The sequence below is a fragment of the Pelodiscus sinensis genome, chromosome 5 (genome assembly GCF_049634645.1).
Source record: "Pelodiscus sinensis isolate JC-2024 chromosome 5, ASM4963464v1, whole genome shotgun sequence".
NCBI classification, from domain to species: Eukaryota; Metazoa; Chordata; order Testudines; family Trionychidae; genus Pelodiscus; species Pelodiscus sinensis.
The window spans coordinates 33011953-33027298 of NC_134715.1; the positions used below are offsets into that span (position 1 = coordinate 33011953).

The window sequence follows — 15346 nt, forward strand, 5'->3', positions numbered from 1 at the left end:
ATTCAAAGCTGTTGTCTTAAAAGAAAATAAAGTGAATAAAAAAGGCTTTTTAAACAAACCAACCTATTTTCATTTTAATGTGTCTTTTTGCAAAAGATTTTAGAAGTGCACTGTAACTGAAGCATTATAAATGGGACTATTGACAGGCATGTTACATTACCTGCCAAAGAGGGTCCTTTTGCTCAGGGAAGAGTTCAAAGTACTTGTGAGCAAGCTGAACTGGAGGCAGGGTCTGTAGTTTTAGGTTAGTCCAGCTCTTAACAAAGTTGGCCAGATTCAAAAAGGTGTACAACCCCAGACGGTCATTCCCGTAGTTGGACAAATGGGTCATGAAGATGCTGATCTGAAAGGTAAACAAAAGTGTTTAATAAACTTTGCAACAGCAGGACATCAATAGATGGCAGTAGTTGCTTTTGGAAGATTGAGTCTTGCATTTTTCTGTTATTAAAAAAATTTGAACTAGCTCTGCCTCTACTTTTGCACATTCACATTCTAACTGGGAGTCATGCCTGTTTGCAAGTTTTACAGCCCTAATTTTGTCTGCCTTTGCAGTATCCCTTTCCAGTTTCCCTGTCTCACTCGAGGATTTGTTCCCTCATCAATTTCAACTGACATTAAAATGCTACATTCAGACTCTTCTTCCTTCTCTTGCAAAACAGTTTTCCGCCCCATTTTCTTTGTTGGTTTTAATCCTTGACCTCTCTTAAACAGCATGCCTTGAAGTTTGATTTTTTCCAATTTTCCTAAATAGTCTTGCTTGCTATAATATTCATAGGTTTCTAGTACTTCCACAATTCATTGCACTTATATTTTTCATCCTAAGAAACGGTGAAGTGCATTTAGCCCTCAGGAAGGTGCCTATAGCTTAAACTAGAGCTGATACTTTCAAACACAATGTGGGTTTTCTTACATAACACTTAAATTATCCCAGTTTTCTTTAAGACTTTTCTGGAACTTCTCCACAAGCACAATATTCAGGCAAGGAGGAAAGGTTTACCTCACAGAGACTGTGGCTACACTGTGGACTACAGGAGTAACCAAGTACTTCCTGTAGCAAAGGGATGTGACCTTCTGTGAAGAGGGACATCCTGGACGGGCCTGAAAGCCTCTGCTGGCAGGAACTGGAAAATCCTCTGCTAGACATGGAAGGGAGGAGCCACAGGAACAGGAAGTATAAGAGGCTCAGACATGGGAGGCAGCAGATATCTCCCATTTGTGCTCTGGGCAGGAGACTGACCAGAGGCACCTTGACTATGCAGAGACTGATACTTGGAATCTTAGACTTCCCCAAGCTGAGGAGTTGCCAGGATTGTACCTCACCGACTACTCCAAAGAGGTCAAGGTTGACCAGTGGGTGCAGATGTAAGCAAAGGGGAGTTTAGGGGAATCCGACTATTGTCTGGCTCAGTGGCAGATTTATTGTTAGTGAGGCCCTGTGCTTAGCTTCATTTCTTCGACCCAGCCAAGAAAAAAAAGTTCATTCTTCGCGTCCCTTCTATTTTTCATTATTTTTCTTCATCCTCCTCCTATATTATAAGTATTAAGAAGTAAATGAAAATAAAGTGATTGTTTTGTAGTCTAACTTTTTTTTCACAGACCAATTGAAAATTGCTGAGGGTCTCGGAGGACCACTTAATGATCTTTCCAAAGATTGTTTGCACCATTAGCTAACTATTGTAAAGTGCTTTGGATAAAAGCACTTTATAAACAAAAGCCCATAATCTTTCCTCAGTCCACTTGAATGGAGTTCTCAGAACACAGTGTGAGAACTTCTGATCTAGAAGAAAGCTTGTATTTGCATTAAGCCATCATGAAGAATGTGTAAAACTAAAATGTATAGATGATGCATGAATGGAAAAATAAAAGTTAACTCCCTCTGAAGAAACTTATTAAATCTGAAAAAAAAAATATTCAGCCAGCTTTCTTTCTACACTTTATAAATTCTTTTTCTTTATAAATCATCAATCAAGTCATCGTAAGTAATATTTGGTAAAGAAACAATTTCAGTTGTCAATATTGCTGAACTAGTCAAATGTTCCTCCCTGATCTTTTGCTCCTCCCACAGCCCTTTCTCCAGAGGGCTTGCCCCCTCACACAGAGTGGCCTCCCCCTGCAAGGGGAGGAGGGATTGCCTGGCCTTGGGGACCCTGTGTTTTTTTGGGGGGGAAGGCATGTTTCATTGTAAATGTTTCATTGTAAATCCCCCCTGGCCTGGCTGTGGGTCTCCACAATTTGTGGTTGGTGTGTTGCCATGGGATGTCTTTACCACTGATAAGGCCCTGGACTGGCATCTGGTGGAATTGGATGGGCCTACACCCCACTGCCACCCACCATTAGCTGTTGTAGGTGTCTGAAACCCTGTCCTACTGCTCATAAGAACATAAGAACGGCCGTACTGGGTCAGATCAAAGGTCCATCTAGCCCAGTATCCTGTCTACCAACAGTGGCCAGCACCAGGTGCCCCAGAGAGGGTGGACCGAAGACAATGATCAAGCGATTTGTCTCCTGCCATCCCTCTCCGGTCTCTGACAAACAGAGGCCAAGGACACCATTTTATCCCCTGGCTAATAGCCTTTTATGGACCTAAAATCCATGAATTTATCCAGTTTCTCTTTAAACTCTATTATAGTCCTAGCCTTCACAGCCTCCTCTGGCAAGGAGTTCCACAGGTTGACTACACGCTGTGTGAAGAAGAACTTTCTTTTATTCGTTTTAAACCTGCTACCCATTAATTTCATTTGGTGTCCTCTAGTTCTTCTATTATCGGAACTAATAAATAACTTTTCTTTATCAGCCCTCTCCACACCACTCATGATTTTATAGACCTCAATCATATGCCCCCTCAGTCTCCTCTTTTCTAAACTGAAAAGTCCCAGTCGCTTTAACCTCTCCTCATATGGGACCCGTTCAAAACCCCTAATCATTTTAGTTGCCCTTTTCTGAACCCTTTCCAAGGCCAAAATATCTTTTTTGAGGTGAGGAGACCACATCTGTACACAGTATTCAAGATGTGGGCGTACCATAGTTTTATACAGGGGCAGTAAGATATTCTGGGTCTTATTTTCTATCCCTTTCCTAATAATTCCTACCATCCTATTTGCCTTTTTGACCGCCGCTGCACTCTGTGTGGAAGTTTTCAGAGAACTGTCCACGATAACTCCAAGATCTCTTTCCTGATTAGTCGTAGCCAAATTAGCCCCCATCATACTGTACGTATAGTTGGGGTTATTTTTCCCGATGTGCATTACTTTACACTTATCCACATTAAATTTCATTTGCCATTTTGTTGCCCAATCACTCAGTTTGGTGAGATCTTCTTGGAGTCCCTCACAGTCTGCTTCTGTCTTGACTATCCTAAACAGTTTGGTATCATCTGCAAACTTTATTACCTCACTGCTTACCTCACTTTCTCCAGATCATTTATGAATAAGTTGAAAAGGATTGGTCCCAGGACTGACCCTTGGGGGATACCACTAGTTACCCCTCTCCAATCTGAAAATTTACCATTTATTCCTATCCTTTGTTTCCTGCCTTTTAACCAGTTCTCAATCCAAGAAAGGACCTTCCCTCTTATCCCATGGCCATGTAATTTACACAAGAGCCTTTGGTAAGGAACCTTGTCAAAGGCTTTCTGAAAATCCAAGTATACTATATCTACTGGATCCCCCTTATCCGCATGTTTGTTAACCCCTTCAAAGAACTCTAACAGATTAGTAAGACAGGATTTCCCTTTACAGAAACCATGTTGACTTTTGTCCAACAAATTATGTTCTTCTACATGCTTCACAATTTTATTCTTTACTATTGTTTTGACTAATTTGCCCGGTACTGAAGTTAGACTTACCGGTCTGTAATTGCCAGGATCGCCTCTAGAGCCCTTTTTTAATATTGGTGTCACATTGGCTACCTTCCAGTCGTTAGGTAAGGAAGCTGATTTAAAGGATAGGTTACAAACCACAGATAATAGCTCAGCAATTTCCCATTTAAGTTATTTTAGAACCCTTGGATGAATGCCATCCGGTCCCGGAGATTTGTTAACATTAAGTTTTTCTATTTATTCCAAAACCTCCTCTAATGACACTTCAATCCGGGACAGTTCCTCAGATTCATCACCCACAAAGGACGGTGCAGATTCAGGAATCTCCCCTACGTCCTCAGCCGTGAAGACTGAAGCAAAGAAATCATTTAGTTTCTCCGCAATGGCTTTATCGTCCTTGATTGCTCCTTTTATAGCTCGATCATCTAGGGGACCCACAGGTTTTTTAGCAGGCTTCCTGCTTCTAATATACTTAAAAAATCATTTTGTTATTTCTTTTTGAGTTTTTGTCTAGCTGTTCCTCAAAATCTTTTTTTGCTTTTCTTATTGCATGTTTACACTTGATTTGACAGTGTTTATGTCCTTTCTATTTATCTCACTAGGATTGGACTTCCACTTCTTAAAAGATACCTTTTTGTCCCTCACTGCTTCTTTTACATGGTAGTTAAGCCATGGTGACTCTTTTTTAGGTCTCTTGCTATGTTTTTTAATTTGGGGTATACATTTAAGTTGGGCCTCTATTATGGTGTCTTTAAAAAGTTTCCATGCAGCTTTCAGGGATTTGGCTCTAGTCACTGTGCCTTTTAATTTCTGTTTAACTAACCTCCTCATTTTTGAGTAATTCCCCTTTTTGAAATTAAATGCCAGGGTGCTGGACTGCTGAGGTGTTCTTCCCACCACAGGAATGTTGAATGTTATTATATTATGTTCACTATTCCCAAGCGGTCCTGTAACGGTTATATCCTGAACCTGATCCTGCACTCTACTCAGGACTAAATCGAGAATTGCCTCTCCCCTTGTGGGTTCCTGCACTAGCTGCTCCAAGAAGCAGTCATTTAAGCCATTGAGAAATTTTATCTCCGCTTCTCTTCCTGAGGTGACATGTATCCAGTCAATATGGGGGTAATTAAAATCCCCCATTATTATAGAGGTCTTTATTTTGCTAGCCTCTCTAATCTCCCTCAGCATTTCTATGTCAGTATCGCTGTCCTGGTCAGGTGGTCGGTAATATATCCCTACTGCTAATTTCTTATTATTGGAGCATGGAATTTCTATCCATAGCGATTCTATGGAACATGTTGATTCACTTAATATTTTTATTTCATTTGATTCTACATTATCTTTCACATACAGTGCCACTCCGCCACCCATCCGGCCTGCTCTATCCTTTCTATATATTTTATATCCCGGTATGATTGTGTCCCACAGATTTTCCTCATTCCACCAGGTTTCAGTGATGCCTATTATGTCTATCTCCTCATTTAATACGAGGTACTCTAGTTCACCCATCTTATTAGTCAGACTCCAGCATTTGTGTACAAGCACTTTAAAAATTTGCCACTGGTTATTTGTCTGCCCTTCCCTGATGCATTGGATTCCTTTGTATGCGGTTGTTTGTCAGCTCTGGCCCATGGTTTGCCCTTTCCCCTCCTCTCTTTCCGACTACAGCTTAGAGAATCTCTATCAATGGATTCTCCTCCAAGAGAAGTCTCTATCCGATTTATGTGCATCTCCGCAGCAATCGGCTTTCCCCCATCTCTTAGTTTAAAAACTGCTCTACGGCCTTATTAATGTTTAGTTCCAGCAGTCTGGTTCCACCTGGTTTAGGTGGAGCCCATCCTTCCTGTATAGGCTCCCCCTCTCCCAAAAGTGTCCCCAGTTCCTAATAAATCTAAACCCCTCTTCCTTACACCATCGTTTCATCCACGCATTGAGACTCTGAAGCTCTGCCTGCCTACCTGGCCCTGTGCGTGGAACTGGAAGCATTTCCGAGAACGCCACCATAGAGGTCCGGGATTTCAGTCTCTTTCCTAGCAGCCTAAATTTGGTCTCTACGTCATTGGTACCTACATGTACCACGACCACCGGCTCCTCCCCAGCACTACACATAAGTCTATCTAGATGCCTCGAGAGATCCACAACCTTCGCACCAGGCAGGCAAGTGACCATACGGTTCTCCCGGTCATCACAAGCCCAACTATCTATGTTTCTAAGGATCGAATCACCCACTACTAACACCTGCCTCTTCCTAACTGGCATTCCCTCTCCATCAGAGGTATCCTCAGTGCGAGAGGATACCGCAGCATCCTCTAGGAGGAGGGTCCCAACTACGGGATGGTTTCCCTCTGCTCCCATTAAATGCTCTGTTCCCTTGAAACTTTCATCCTCCTTAAGAACACTGGGGCTCTCAGACTGGAGGTGGGACAGTACTACAGTGTCTCGGAAAATCTCATCAACATAGCTCTCTACCTCCCTTAGCTCCTCCAGTTCAGCCACCCTGTCCTCCAAAGCCCGAACTCGGTCTCTGAGGGTCAGGAGCTCCTTGCAATGGGTGCACACATATGCCACCCGCCCACAGGGCAGGTAATCATACATGTTACACTCAACGCAATAAACAGGATAGCCCCCACTCTGCTGCTGGGCTTCTGTCTCCATGTTTGTAATGAATAAGTTTAAGTATAAACTGGGATTCTTTTTAAACTTCTGGAGTATAGATTATTCTAAGAGTTAGGTTTTAAAGAAGGACAGAAGTCACTAGTGCCCTCTAAACTCCCTCTCCAAACTCTCCTGTTAGCTGTTCCTGGTCGCGCTCTCCCTGGTCGCTGAGTCACAGGCTTATATAGCTCTGGTAGCCCCTCCCCCTGACTGAGGCTCAGCCAATTAACAGAGGCTTCTAGATTTCAAACCTTTTAGAAGCTCCTTCAAACAAACAAACAAACCAACCAACCAAACAAACAAACCAAACAGACAAACACAAGCTCCCTAAACTTTTGTGGGTGCCAGGGCCCTGGGGCCCCTTGTAACTACATTCTGGCCTTTTGAACCATGTGTTGCTATTTCCCCACCTCTGAGACATTTATAGATACCTGGGAAAGCAAAGTTGTGTGACCTTCTGTGGACAGGGACAGTGCAGAATGTCCAGTGAACCTCTGATGATGAGGCCTAAGGTGCTCCCCACTAGCTACACTGCAGGGGGGCTGCTTCACAAATTTTGGTAGTGGTTGCGGGCTGGCTCCAGCCCCCATCCTAGAAAGATTGGGGCCTCAGACAGAGAGAACAGTTTCATCTAGCAGATGGAGGAGACTTTGTGCACTTTCCCACCCGCAGGCTAATTGGGATCTGGAGGAGGTGCACTCTCCCACCCATCATGGTTGGAGGAGACTTTGCGCACTCCACTGTCCCCAGGCTAATCAGGACCTGGAGACGGGGGAGTGTGTGAAGTCATTCACTGTTCAAAATGGCTAATGGTTCCCTCTAGGCACTGCACACCTCTGGCAAGGGGAAAGAGCTGCCAGCTGCTTTAAACAGCGAATAATTTTACATACTGCCCTGCCCCTGGGTCTCAATTAGCCTGTGGGTAGGTAAGTGACAGGGTGGACTGCAGGCTGGATCAAATGGGTTGGCAGGCCGAATCCAGCTTCAGGCCATATCTTGCCCCCCCTGATCTACATGCTCCTTCCATCTGTGCAACTTAAAACTTTTCTGTTAAAAGCATTTGCGGAAAATCATGCTAGTCTAGACGTAGGCATAATGTTATATCTGAATGGAGATGGTAGATAAAGAACGTGCTCAGTGTTCATTTACTGGTCATTACTGATAGGGTTATGACCACCCTAGCCAGTGAGACAGTCCTGTGCATCAGAACAGGTATGAATTCATCATCACAATGTGTCTCTTCACAGATCTATTCAAAGACAATGACTTCAGCACCCCCCAGACGTATGCATTGTAATATGATGCTCCAAAACAATAGCAGTGATGTTTCTGGGGGCATATGTGCTTTTCACTGAAGTGCTTGTTAAACACTGCAATAAAGTAAATGCTGCTAAAGAGGAATATAGCATTACAACAAAGACTGAGGCTATGTCTAGACTGTAGGCTTCCTTCGGAAGAAGCTTTTCCGGAAGAGATCTTCCAGAAAAACTTCTTCCGAAAGAGAGCATTCACACGGCAAAAGTGCATCGAAAAAGCAATCTGCTTTTTCGAAAGATAGCATCCATTCAGTGTGGATGCTCTCTCACATTTCAACTGGGATTACTATGGATGGAGGGGCCAGCAAAGCATCTGTGCTTTTTCTTCTTTCCTCTTCTTTCGAAAGAACTCCCTCTTCCCCGAAAATAGCTCTTCCGGAAAAAGGCTTCTTCTTTGTAGAAAGAGGATTATCAATGTCGGAAAAAACCCTCTGTTCTTTTGAGTTTCTTTTGGAAGAACGCAATTATAGTGTGAACATAATTGAAGTTTTTTTCTGGCCATTTTTCCAAAAAAACCCAACTCTATGTTGTGTAGACATACCCCAAGTGAGAACCCGCATAAAGGATGAATTGGTGAATAATGAACTGATGGTTCAGCACATTAAATATCAGATTCCCTAGAATGTTGACCTAATTGTGAGTGGATATATATAAAAATACAGAAACAAAACACTCTTTCATTACATAAGATCAGGGCCACAGATTTGTTCTGATGTCATTCAGCACTGTCTTTACTACTAACCTATATAGGCTCATTCCTGCAAGTTGCAAGAACCTATCATCCAGAAACAAAGTGAGATGAATTATTTGCATGCTCCAAATTAAGCACGTGCTTAAAGTGCATTGCTACAGCAAGGTCAAAGTGCTCAGGCTTGAGCCATAAAAGAAGTACTGAGAGAGGCTTCACCACATTTCACTATACCTTTCTCCCCATCACAGTAACCACAGATTACAAGTCGTGCATTTTCCATTTCCACCCTTGCAGACCTGCTCATGACCTGCTTCTTTAAGAGTGGGGCCACATTGTTTAAAAACCACATCCATTAGGTTTTTTAAATTATTTATAAGGCTTGAGTACTTCTAGGAGGTGAAGATGGATGGAATTTAAGAAAATGTCTCTCAGGGCTTATCTCCAGTACATTTGCACTGTACCCACTTTATTCCACAAAAAATCATCCATTCTTCATTTTTATTCTGTTCTGAGCCTCCTCTGAGCAAAGACTGGGAACTGTACAAGAGTTTTAAAATCAATTGAACTTTGCTTAAACTGTCCTTTTAAATGTTTATGCACCTTATAATTTAGCATCATTCAACATATCTAAACTGTGTGTTAATATATCCTGTGTTCAACACTGCACACATGGAACAGCTCTGATATTTTTGGCCATTTATGTAGTTTTTACACTTTGTTTATTTGTATAGTCACTTTCCTTTTTTTGTAAAAAAAGAAGAAAAGACTCTTGCTGAATTCGTCCCATAAAAGATATGACACGTGTTCCGATGCAATATTTAAACATGTTACAATGAAAACATGTAAAGTTAATAGTAGTGAAGATAATTTCCTCCATAAAGTAAAACCACTCTTGTGTCTGATGAGTGCTGGAGAATGTCTGACATTTAATCTTCTTACCGTATATTTTAGGAACGTGCATCTGTCTGTCCATACATCTGTGAGTTCATTTGTTCAAGAACTCCTCCTAATGGTAGGAACTAGGACCACCAAATTTGGCATGCAGTTCCTCTTATTAAAGCAAGGACAGGATTTAGTTGTGCCAGGACAATTGAATGTGCCTGGAATTTGTTGGTTTCTCATAAAATGGAAAAGAAGGGGTCTGGTAGGAGGGACAGTTATACTACAGAATGACAACAGGGGTACAGCTAGAGGACCAGGACAGCTACAAGTTCATTGGCCAGCAGAGGGCAGGGATGAAGAAATGTACAGCTATTCTATTTGTATATTTCAATGTTTGTCTATTTGTGTGTCTGTTTGTCTTTCTGTTTCCCAGCCAAGGACATGCCTCCCCTCCCCTTGCAGCTGCAGTAGCCTTGAACAGGTACTTCTCATGTTGCCCCAAGCTGCTGCAGTGAGAGAGAGCTGGGGTTGTCGAAACCCTCATTCTCATCCCCATCCCAGAACAATGATTTAAATGAAGAAAAACAAAGTTTATTTGAGTTAAGGACCTGAACAAAACCAGGTAAATCTAGTTTCATAGAAAATACATGTTCTTCCTTTCCCCTCCGCCTAGTGAAAATTATTCTTGTGGAAATATAGGCTGAGGAGACCTGCTTGAAGCTTCGTGCATGTTAACAAATTTACTTAGAGTTATACGCATATCAAAACCTGAGATATGAATATCCCCAAACTTTGGAAACTTGGGAATGTTCAAATCTATGTCAGCTCAGGCCCATGTTTCTATTCAACCACCTCTCTTCTTGTCCTCTTTGAAAGTGAAGAAGAATATTTGAAAAATCATTAGTTACTGCCTCTTTCCAAAATAAAGGATAATAAACCAGGACAACGTACGAACAGAACTCCCATTCCTCCCCCATAATTACAAGACATTCCACATTCTCTTAAGTTCAGGCTGAGTATAGAATTAATTTCAAGATTAAACTGCAGTGAGCAATGTGTACTAAATGCATGTACATAAACAGAAATCTGCTAAATAAAATCCATTGCCAATGATACATGTTGAATAAAAACAATTGTGCTTTTGCTTATTATGAAGCTCATGTTGAACACTATTTGCTGTGATGGTAATGCTTGTAATACATATGATTTGCAAAAGAGCAGTGTCCATTCATACTGAGGGATAGCTTATTAACCTTGTTATTCAGCAGCCTACCAGCTCAGGTTAATTATGTAAGAAGAGTAGGGCAGATCATTAAATGCTGGGTGTACATACTTGTAAGAATTCTCTTTTTACTTTCTTCCCTTTCCAAATCTTTCCTTCTCCTACTCCATTAGAACATAAGAACTTTCATGGCCATTTCATACTTCAAGAACTTTTAAAGGCTGCTGCTGGATAGCTTACACTGCTGTTGACTTTTGTGATGATAAACAGTCCCCAAGATTGCCAATTTATCTACTTTTATGAACACAGAATCGCTTAAAATAAATTTTAACTGGAGAAAAAAATGCCAAGAGTCAGTTCAAGGTCTCAGGCTGGTCTGATCTTATTACTGGAATTAGTTTACTTATCTTTCTTGATGTCATATATTCCGTGTTGATACTATGAACAGGTACAGGACAATGAAGCAATTTGACTATCACCTCTTTTGTATAAAACAAAAAATCCTGAAAGAGAATGCCTTTTAGAGTTCAGGCCACCTGTGCATTTAATATATCATTTGGGTTTGTAAATTACATTATTTTCCATTTGGGTAGAGGGAGGAGGTTGTATAGTAGTGGTTTTACGTTTTCTCTAATGGACAAGACTCGAGAGAAGTTACAGCTCGCATCTGGTTATGTACCAGATTTCCAGTAATAATATTTGGTTAGTGACTTATGAACAAATTAAAACTGTTTTGACTTAAGATAGCAGCACATGTAAACATTGATCTTCCGGAAAAAAGAAACTGGGCAGTGACTTAAGGCAGAACCAAAAGGGCAGCTGTTCTAACAGAGAATGGAAAGCTCCTGCTGTATTTCAAAGAACTATTGCTTAACAACCCATTTTTCTTCCCTTTGACTGTGGACTCACTTTATTAAAATGGCCAAAGATGCTAAAACACAGTAATACATTTTTGTTGCAAACTTTTTGTGGGCAGCAATTTGGCTGTCGCTTAGAGCTATCAAAATCAGCACTATTTTAACAGTAAATTTCACAGTGCAGGAGTGAACTATGAACGTAATCCAATATTTACTAGTAGATTCAAATATTTCTGTGTACAGAACAAAGAGCTTCTGCCTGTGGCTTCTGAGGAGATCATTTTAACTCAGATTTATATTAACAGTTCTACTTATGGACTCCCATTAAATGTATTCTGTAGTCAGAATTAGTTATGTATGTATGAATAGCTGTCTCCAAATTTACATAAGAACGGCCATCATGTTTAAAACAAATAGTTCTCCTAGCTCTTTATCATGTCTTCTGACAGTAGCCAGTGGCAGATGCTTCAAAGAGACTGGACAGATCAGGACGATTCTTGAGTGATCCAGTCCCAGCTTCTAGCAGTCTGAAGTTTAGAGATGCCCATGGCATAGGGTTGTGTCTCTGGGCATCTTGGCAGTAGTCATTGATGACTGATACTCCATGGTCATCTAAGTATTTTTTTGAACCCAGTTATACTTTTGGCCTTCCCAGCCTCTAACAATGAGTTCTATAAATTGACCATACATTGTCAACCTACGGCACTCATACATACTTCCTTTTGTTTGTTTCCAACTTGCTGCCTATTAATTTCATTGGATGACCCCTATTTGTGGTGTTATGTGAAGGGCTAACTACCACATGCTTATTCACTTGCTCCATACCATTTGTGATTTTACAGCCCTTTATTTATAGCACTCCTTGGTTGTCTCTTCTCTAAGATGAAGAGTCCCAATTTTTTGAATGTTGCCTTGTATGGAAACTGTTCTATACTTTTAATCATTTTGTTACCCTTCTTTGTACCTTTTCAAATTCTAATATATCTTTTTTATGCATGGGTAACTGGAACTGCATGCACTATTCAAAATGTGGTCATCGTATGTTTTTATATAATGTCATTATAATATATTCGGTCTTATCCGTGCCTGCCCTAATGGTTTCTAACATTCTGATAGTTTTGATTGCTGCTGCATGTTGAGTAGATGTTTTCAGAGAACTATCCACAATGACCCCAAGATCTCTTTCCTGAGTGGCAACCCCTAATTAACATATTTTGTATGTCTAGTTGGGATTATAATTTCCAATATGTGTTGTTTTTCATCTGCCACTTTGCTGCCCAGCGATACAGGTTAGTGAGGTAACTCCTGGCAGTCAGCTTTGGATTTATCTTGAATTATTTTGTATCATCTACAAACTTTGCCACATTTATATTTATCCTCTTTACTTGATCATTTATGACTATGATGAATAGCACAGGACCCGGTAGAATTTCTTGGGGGACTCTGCTATTTGCCTCTTTCCATTGTGAAACAGACCATGTATTCTCATGACTAACAAAGGGGTTAAATCCCTGCTTTAAATGCAAATGTCAGTGCAGTCTTAACTCTGTAGCTATGACTATAATTTTTGATAATTAGAGTCTATAGATTTATAGTCCATTCATTTATTTTCTCAGTTGTGTAGTTTGTAGTCCTCTTAAATTCAGGAATAAGGGATCTTCCAGAAAAGGCTTTATTTTCCGAAAGATCCTGTCTAGACTGGCGCTTTTCTCCGGCAAAGCCCTGAGCCAGAAAAAAGCGGCAGCCATGTTCATGCAAATACCGCGGGGGATATTTAAATTTCCCACGGCATTTACAATTCCGACTGGTCTCATTAGCATCCCTTTTCCGGAAAAGGGTGCCAATGTAGACACAGCCTGTAAGGGCTGGAAAGAGGCTGTCAATTTTTAGTGCTGATTAAGTGTAGTGTGTAACGATGAGTGTACAAGGAAGTTTGACTGTGTTTATTCTGCTGTAATAATGCACTTTCTCTAACTTTCAAGTAGTTTAAAATATATTAAAATATAAAATAAGTATTTTTACAGTGTTTTACTAGAAGTGATAATCTCAATTATAGACATAGATATTCCTGTACTCAATGGTTTTATTAAAATTGTTTCTTATGTAGAACTTTTCATCAGCATGTTTCAGAGTGCTCCACAATCTTTAACATATTTCTCCTTACAGCATCTCTGTGAGGTAGGGAAATATTATTCTTCCATTTTACAATCAGGGAACTAAGGCAAAGAATGGGATCCATGAAAGTACTTAGGAGCTTAAACTCTTTAAGAGCCTAAACTTTGGTAGCTAAAGATGCACATAAGCACCTTACCTGCGTGGCAACCTTTGAAATGACAACTAGCTGATTAACGCCAAGGAATATTTTATTTCTCACTTCAAAGCATTTATCTCAAGAGTTTCTCCTGAATCAACTATTTGGAACAGTTTCTGAAGGGTTCTCCATCAATGACAAGCTTTAAAGCCTGGATGTTATTCTGAAAGGTATGTGCTAGGAACTATTTTGGGAAATTTGTATATCCTGACCTAGGTCTCAACCCATCCCCTTCTGAAAAACCCCAAGAGTCAAAAGGTAGGCCTTGCCACATGCTCTAAAGGGGGAACATTATTGCTGTCAGAGAAATTGAGACATTACTCTTTTTTCCCTCTGCATCACAAATACAATATAACAATTTCCTTTTTTGGGTGCATTTACACTGCAGGGATTAACTCGAAATAAGCTACGCAAGTTGAGCTATGTCAATTGCGTAGCTTATTTTGAAATAGGGAGCATCTACCCAGCACTTATTTCGAAATAGAACACTCTTCCTCCAACTTTCCTTATTCCTCATAAAATAAGGGTTATAGGAGTCGAGTAAGAAGTTCTCCAGCTTGACAGTATTGTGACACTATTTAGAAATAACTGCCCGCTGTGTACATGTGGACTAAGTTATTTTGGAATAGAGCTAGTTATTTCGAAACAGTGTTGCAGTGTAGACATTTCCAAAATTTGTGTTGCAAGTAAGGGATTTCAGTATATATTTTGCATAGATGATGTGATACAAAATAAAATATTGTAAAAAATGTCTAATAAGAGTATTTATATCATGTAGTTGCAATAAAATCCTTTACACATGATATGTGATAGTGTATTGTGGCCACCCTCTATTCTCCCTCCCACAGAAATGTCCCCAGAAAATGAGCTTTGCTAATTGTGATTTTTCATTGTGCAAGGAAAGTGTTTTATACTTGTCAGCTACAACCTGTCATACCTGGATGTAACATGCTTGTGTGCGAGTGTGTGTAAGTAGAGTAGCATCATTAAGAAATGCAATATATTGTCAGGTGTCTATTTACCAATAGCCCTAATAGGTTGGCCATAAAAATCCCTCTTTCAGTTTCAAGTGTTTAATGTGTTCTGAAACCTGACAGTCTATTCAAGATTACAATACTCCTATTGTTTCAGCCCTAATTCCAGTCACTGGTGCTGAATCCCCAAAGCATTTAGACTCCTTAACTCAACAAACAATTTCACAAACACAAAAAGGAAGCTGAACCTGATATTTTGTGTTGACAGAGCACTAATTTTAATAACAACAAATTGTTTCTCCAGAATTCAGCACTATCCATATGTATGACCCTTCAGCTACTGAAGCAAAGAAATTTGTGGCTGAAAATTGTACCTTTACTTCTATTCCCCTTCTGAACTCTTTTTTTAATCAAACCTGACTCCATCATCCAATATTTTCTAAACAACTTTTCTCTGAAGAAAGAGTTACAAAGGCAATATTTAGAAGGAACCATTCTTGTCCCTTGACTAAAGCAGCAAAAATGAGGCTGATTCATAATGTATTTCCCATGGCCATGTTTATTATCGTGGCAAGGTTACACCTGCAGTGTTCCCATTGTTATCACTGGAAGCTATGTACT

The 15346-nt window shown here is 40.3% G+C and overlaps 1 protein-coding gene across 7 annotated transcripts in view; it reads right to left on the bottom strand.

Moving 5' to 3' along the window:
• LOC102456831 (bifunctional heparan sulfate N-deacetylase/N-sulfotransferase 4) overlaps positions 1-15346 on the bottom strand; it is a 264296-nt gene that overhangs the window by 37061 nt on the left and 211889 nt on the right. For 6 of the 7 annotated variants that reach the window (XM_075929806.1, XM_075929807.1, XM_075929810.1 and 3 more), the window contains exon 8: positions 161-343. The exons of the other annotated variant lie outside the window; for it this stretch is intronic. In XM_075929806.1, the coding sequence (XP_075785921.1) occupies positions 161-343 (183 nt within the window). The remainder of the gene's footprint in view (positions 1-160; positions 344-15346) is intronic. 7 annotated transcript variants of the gene reach the window in all.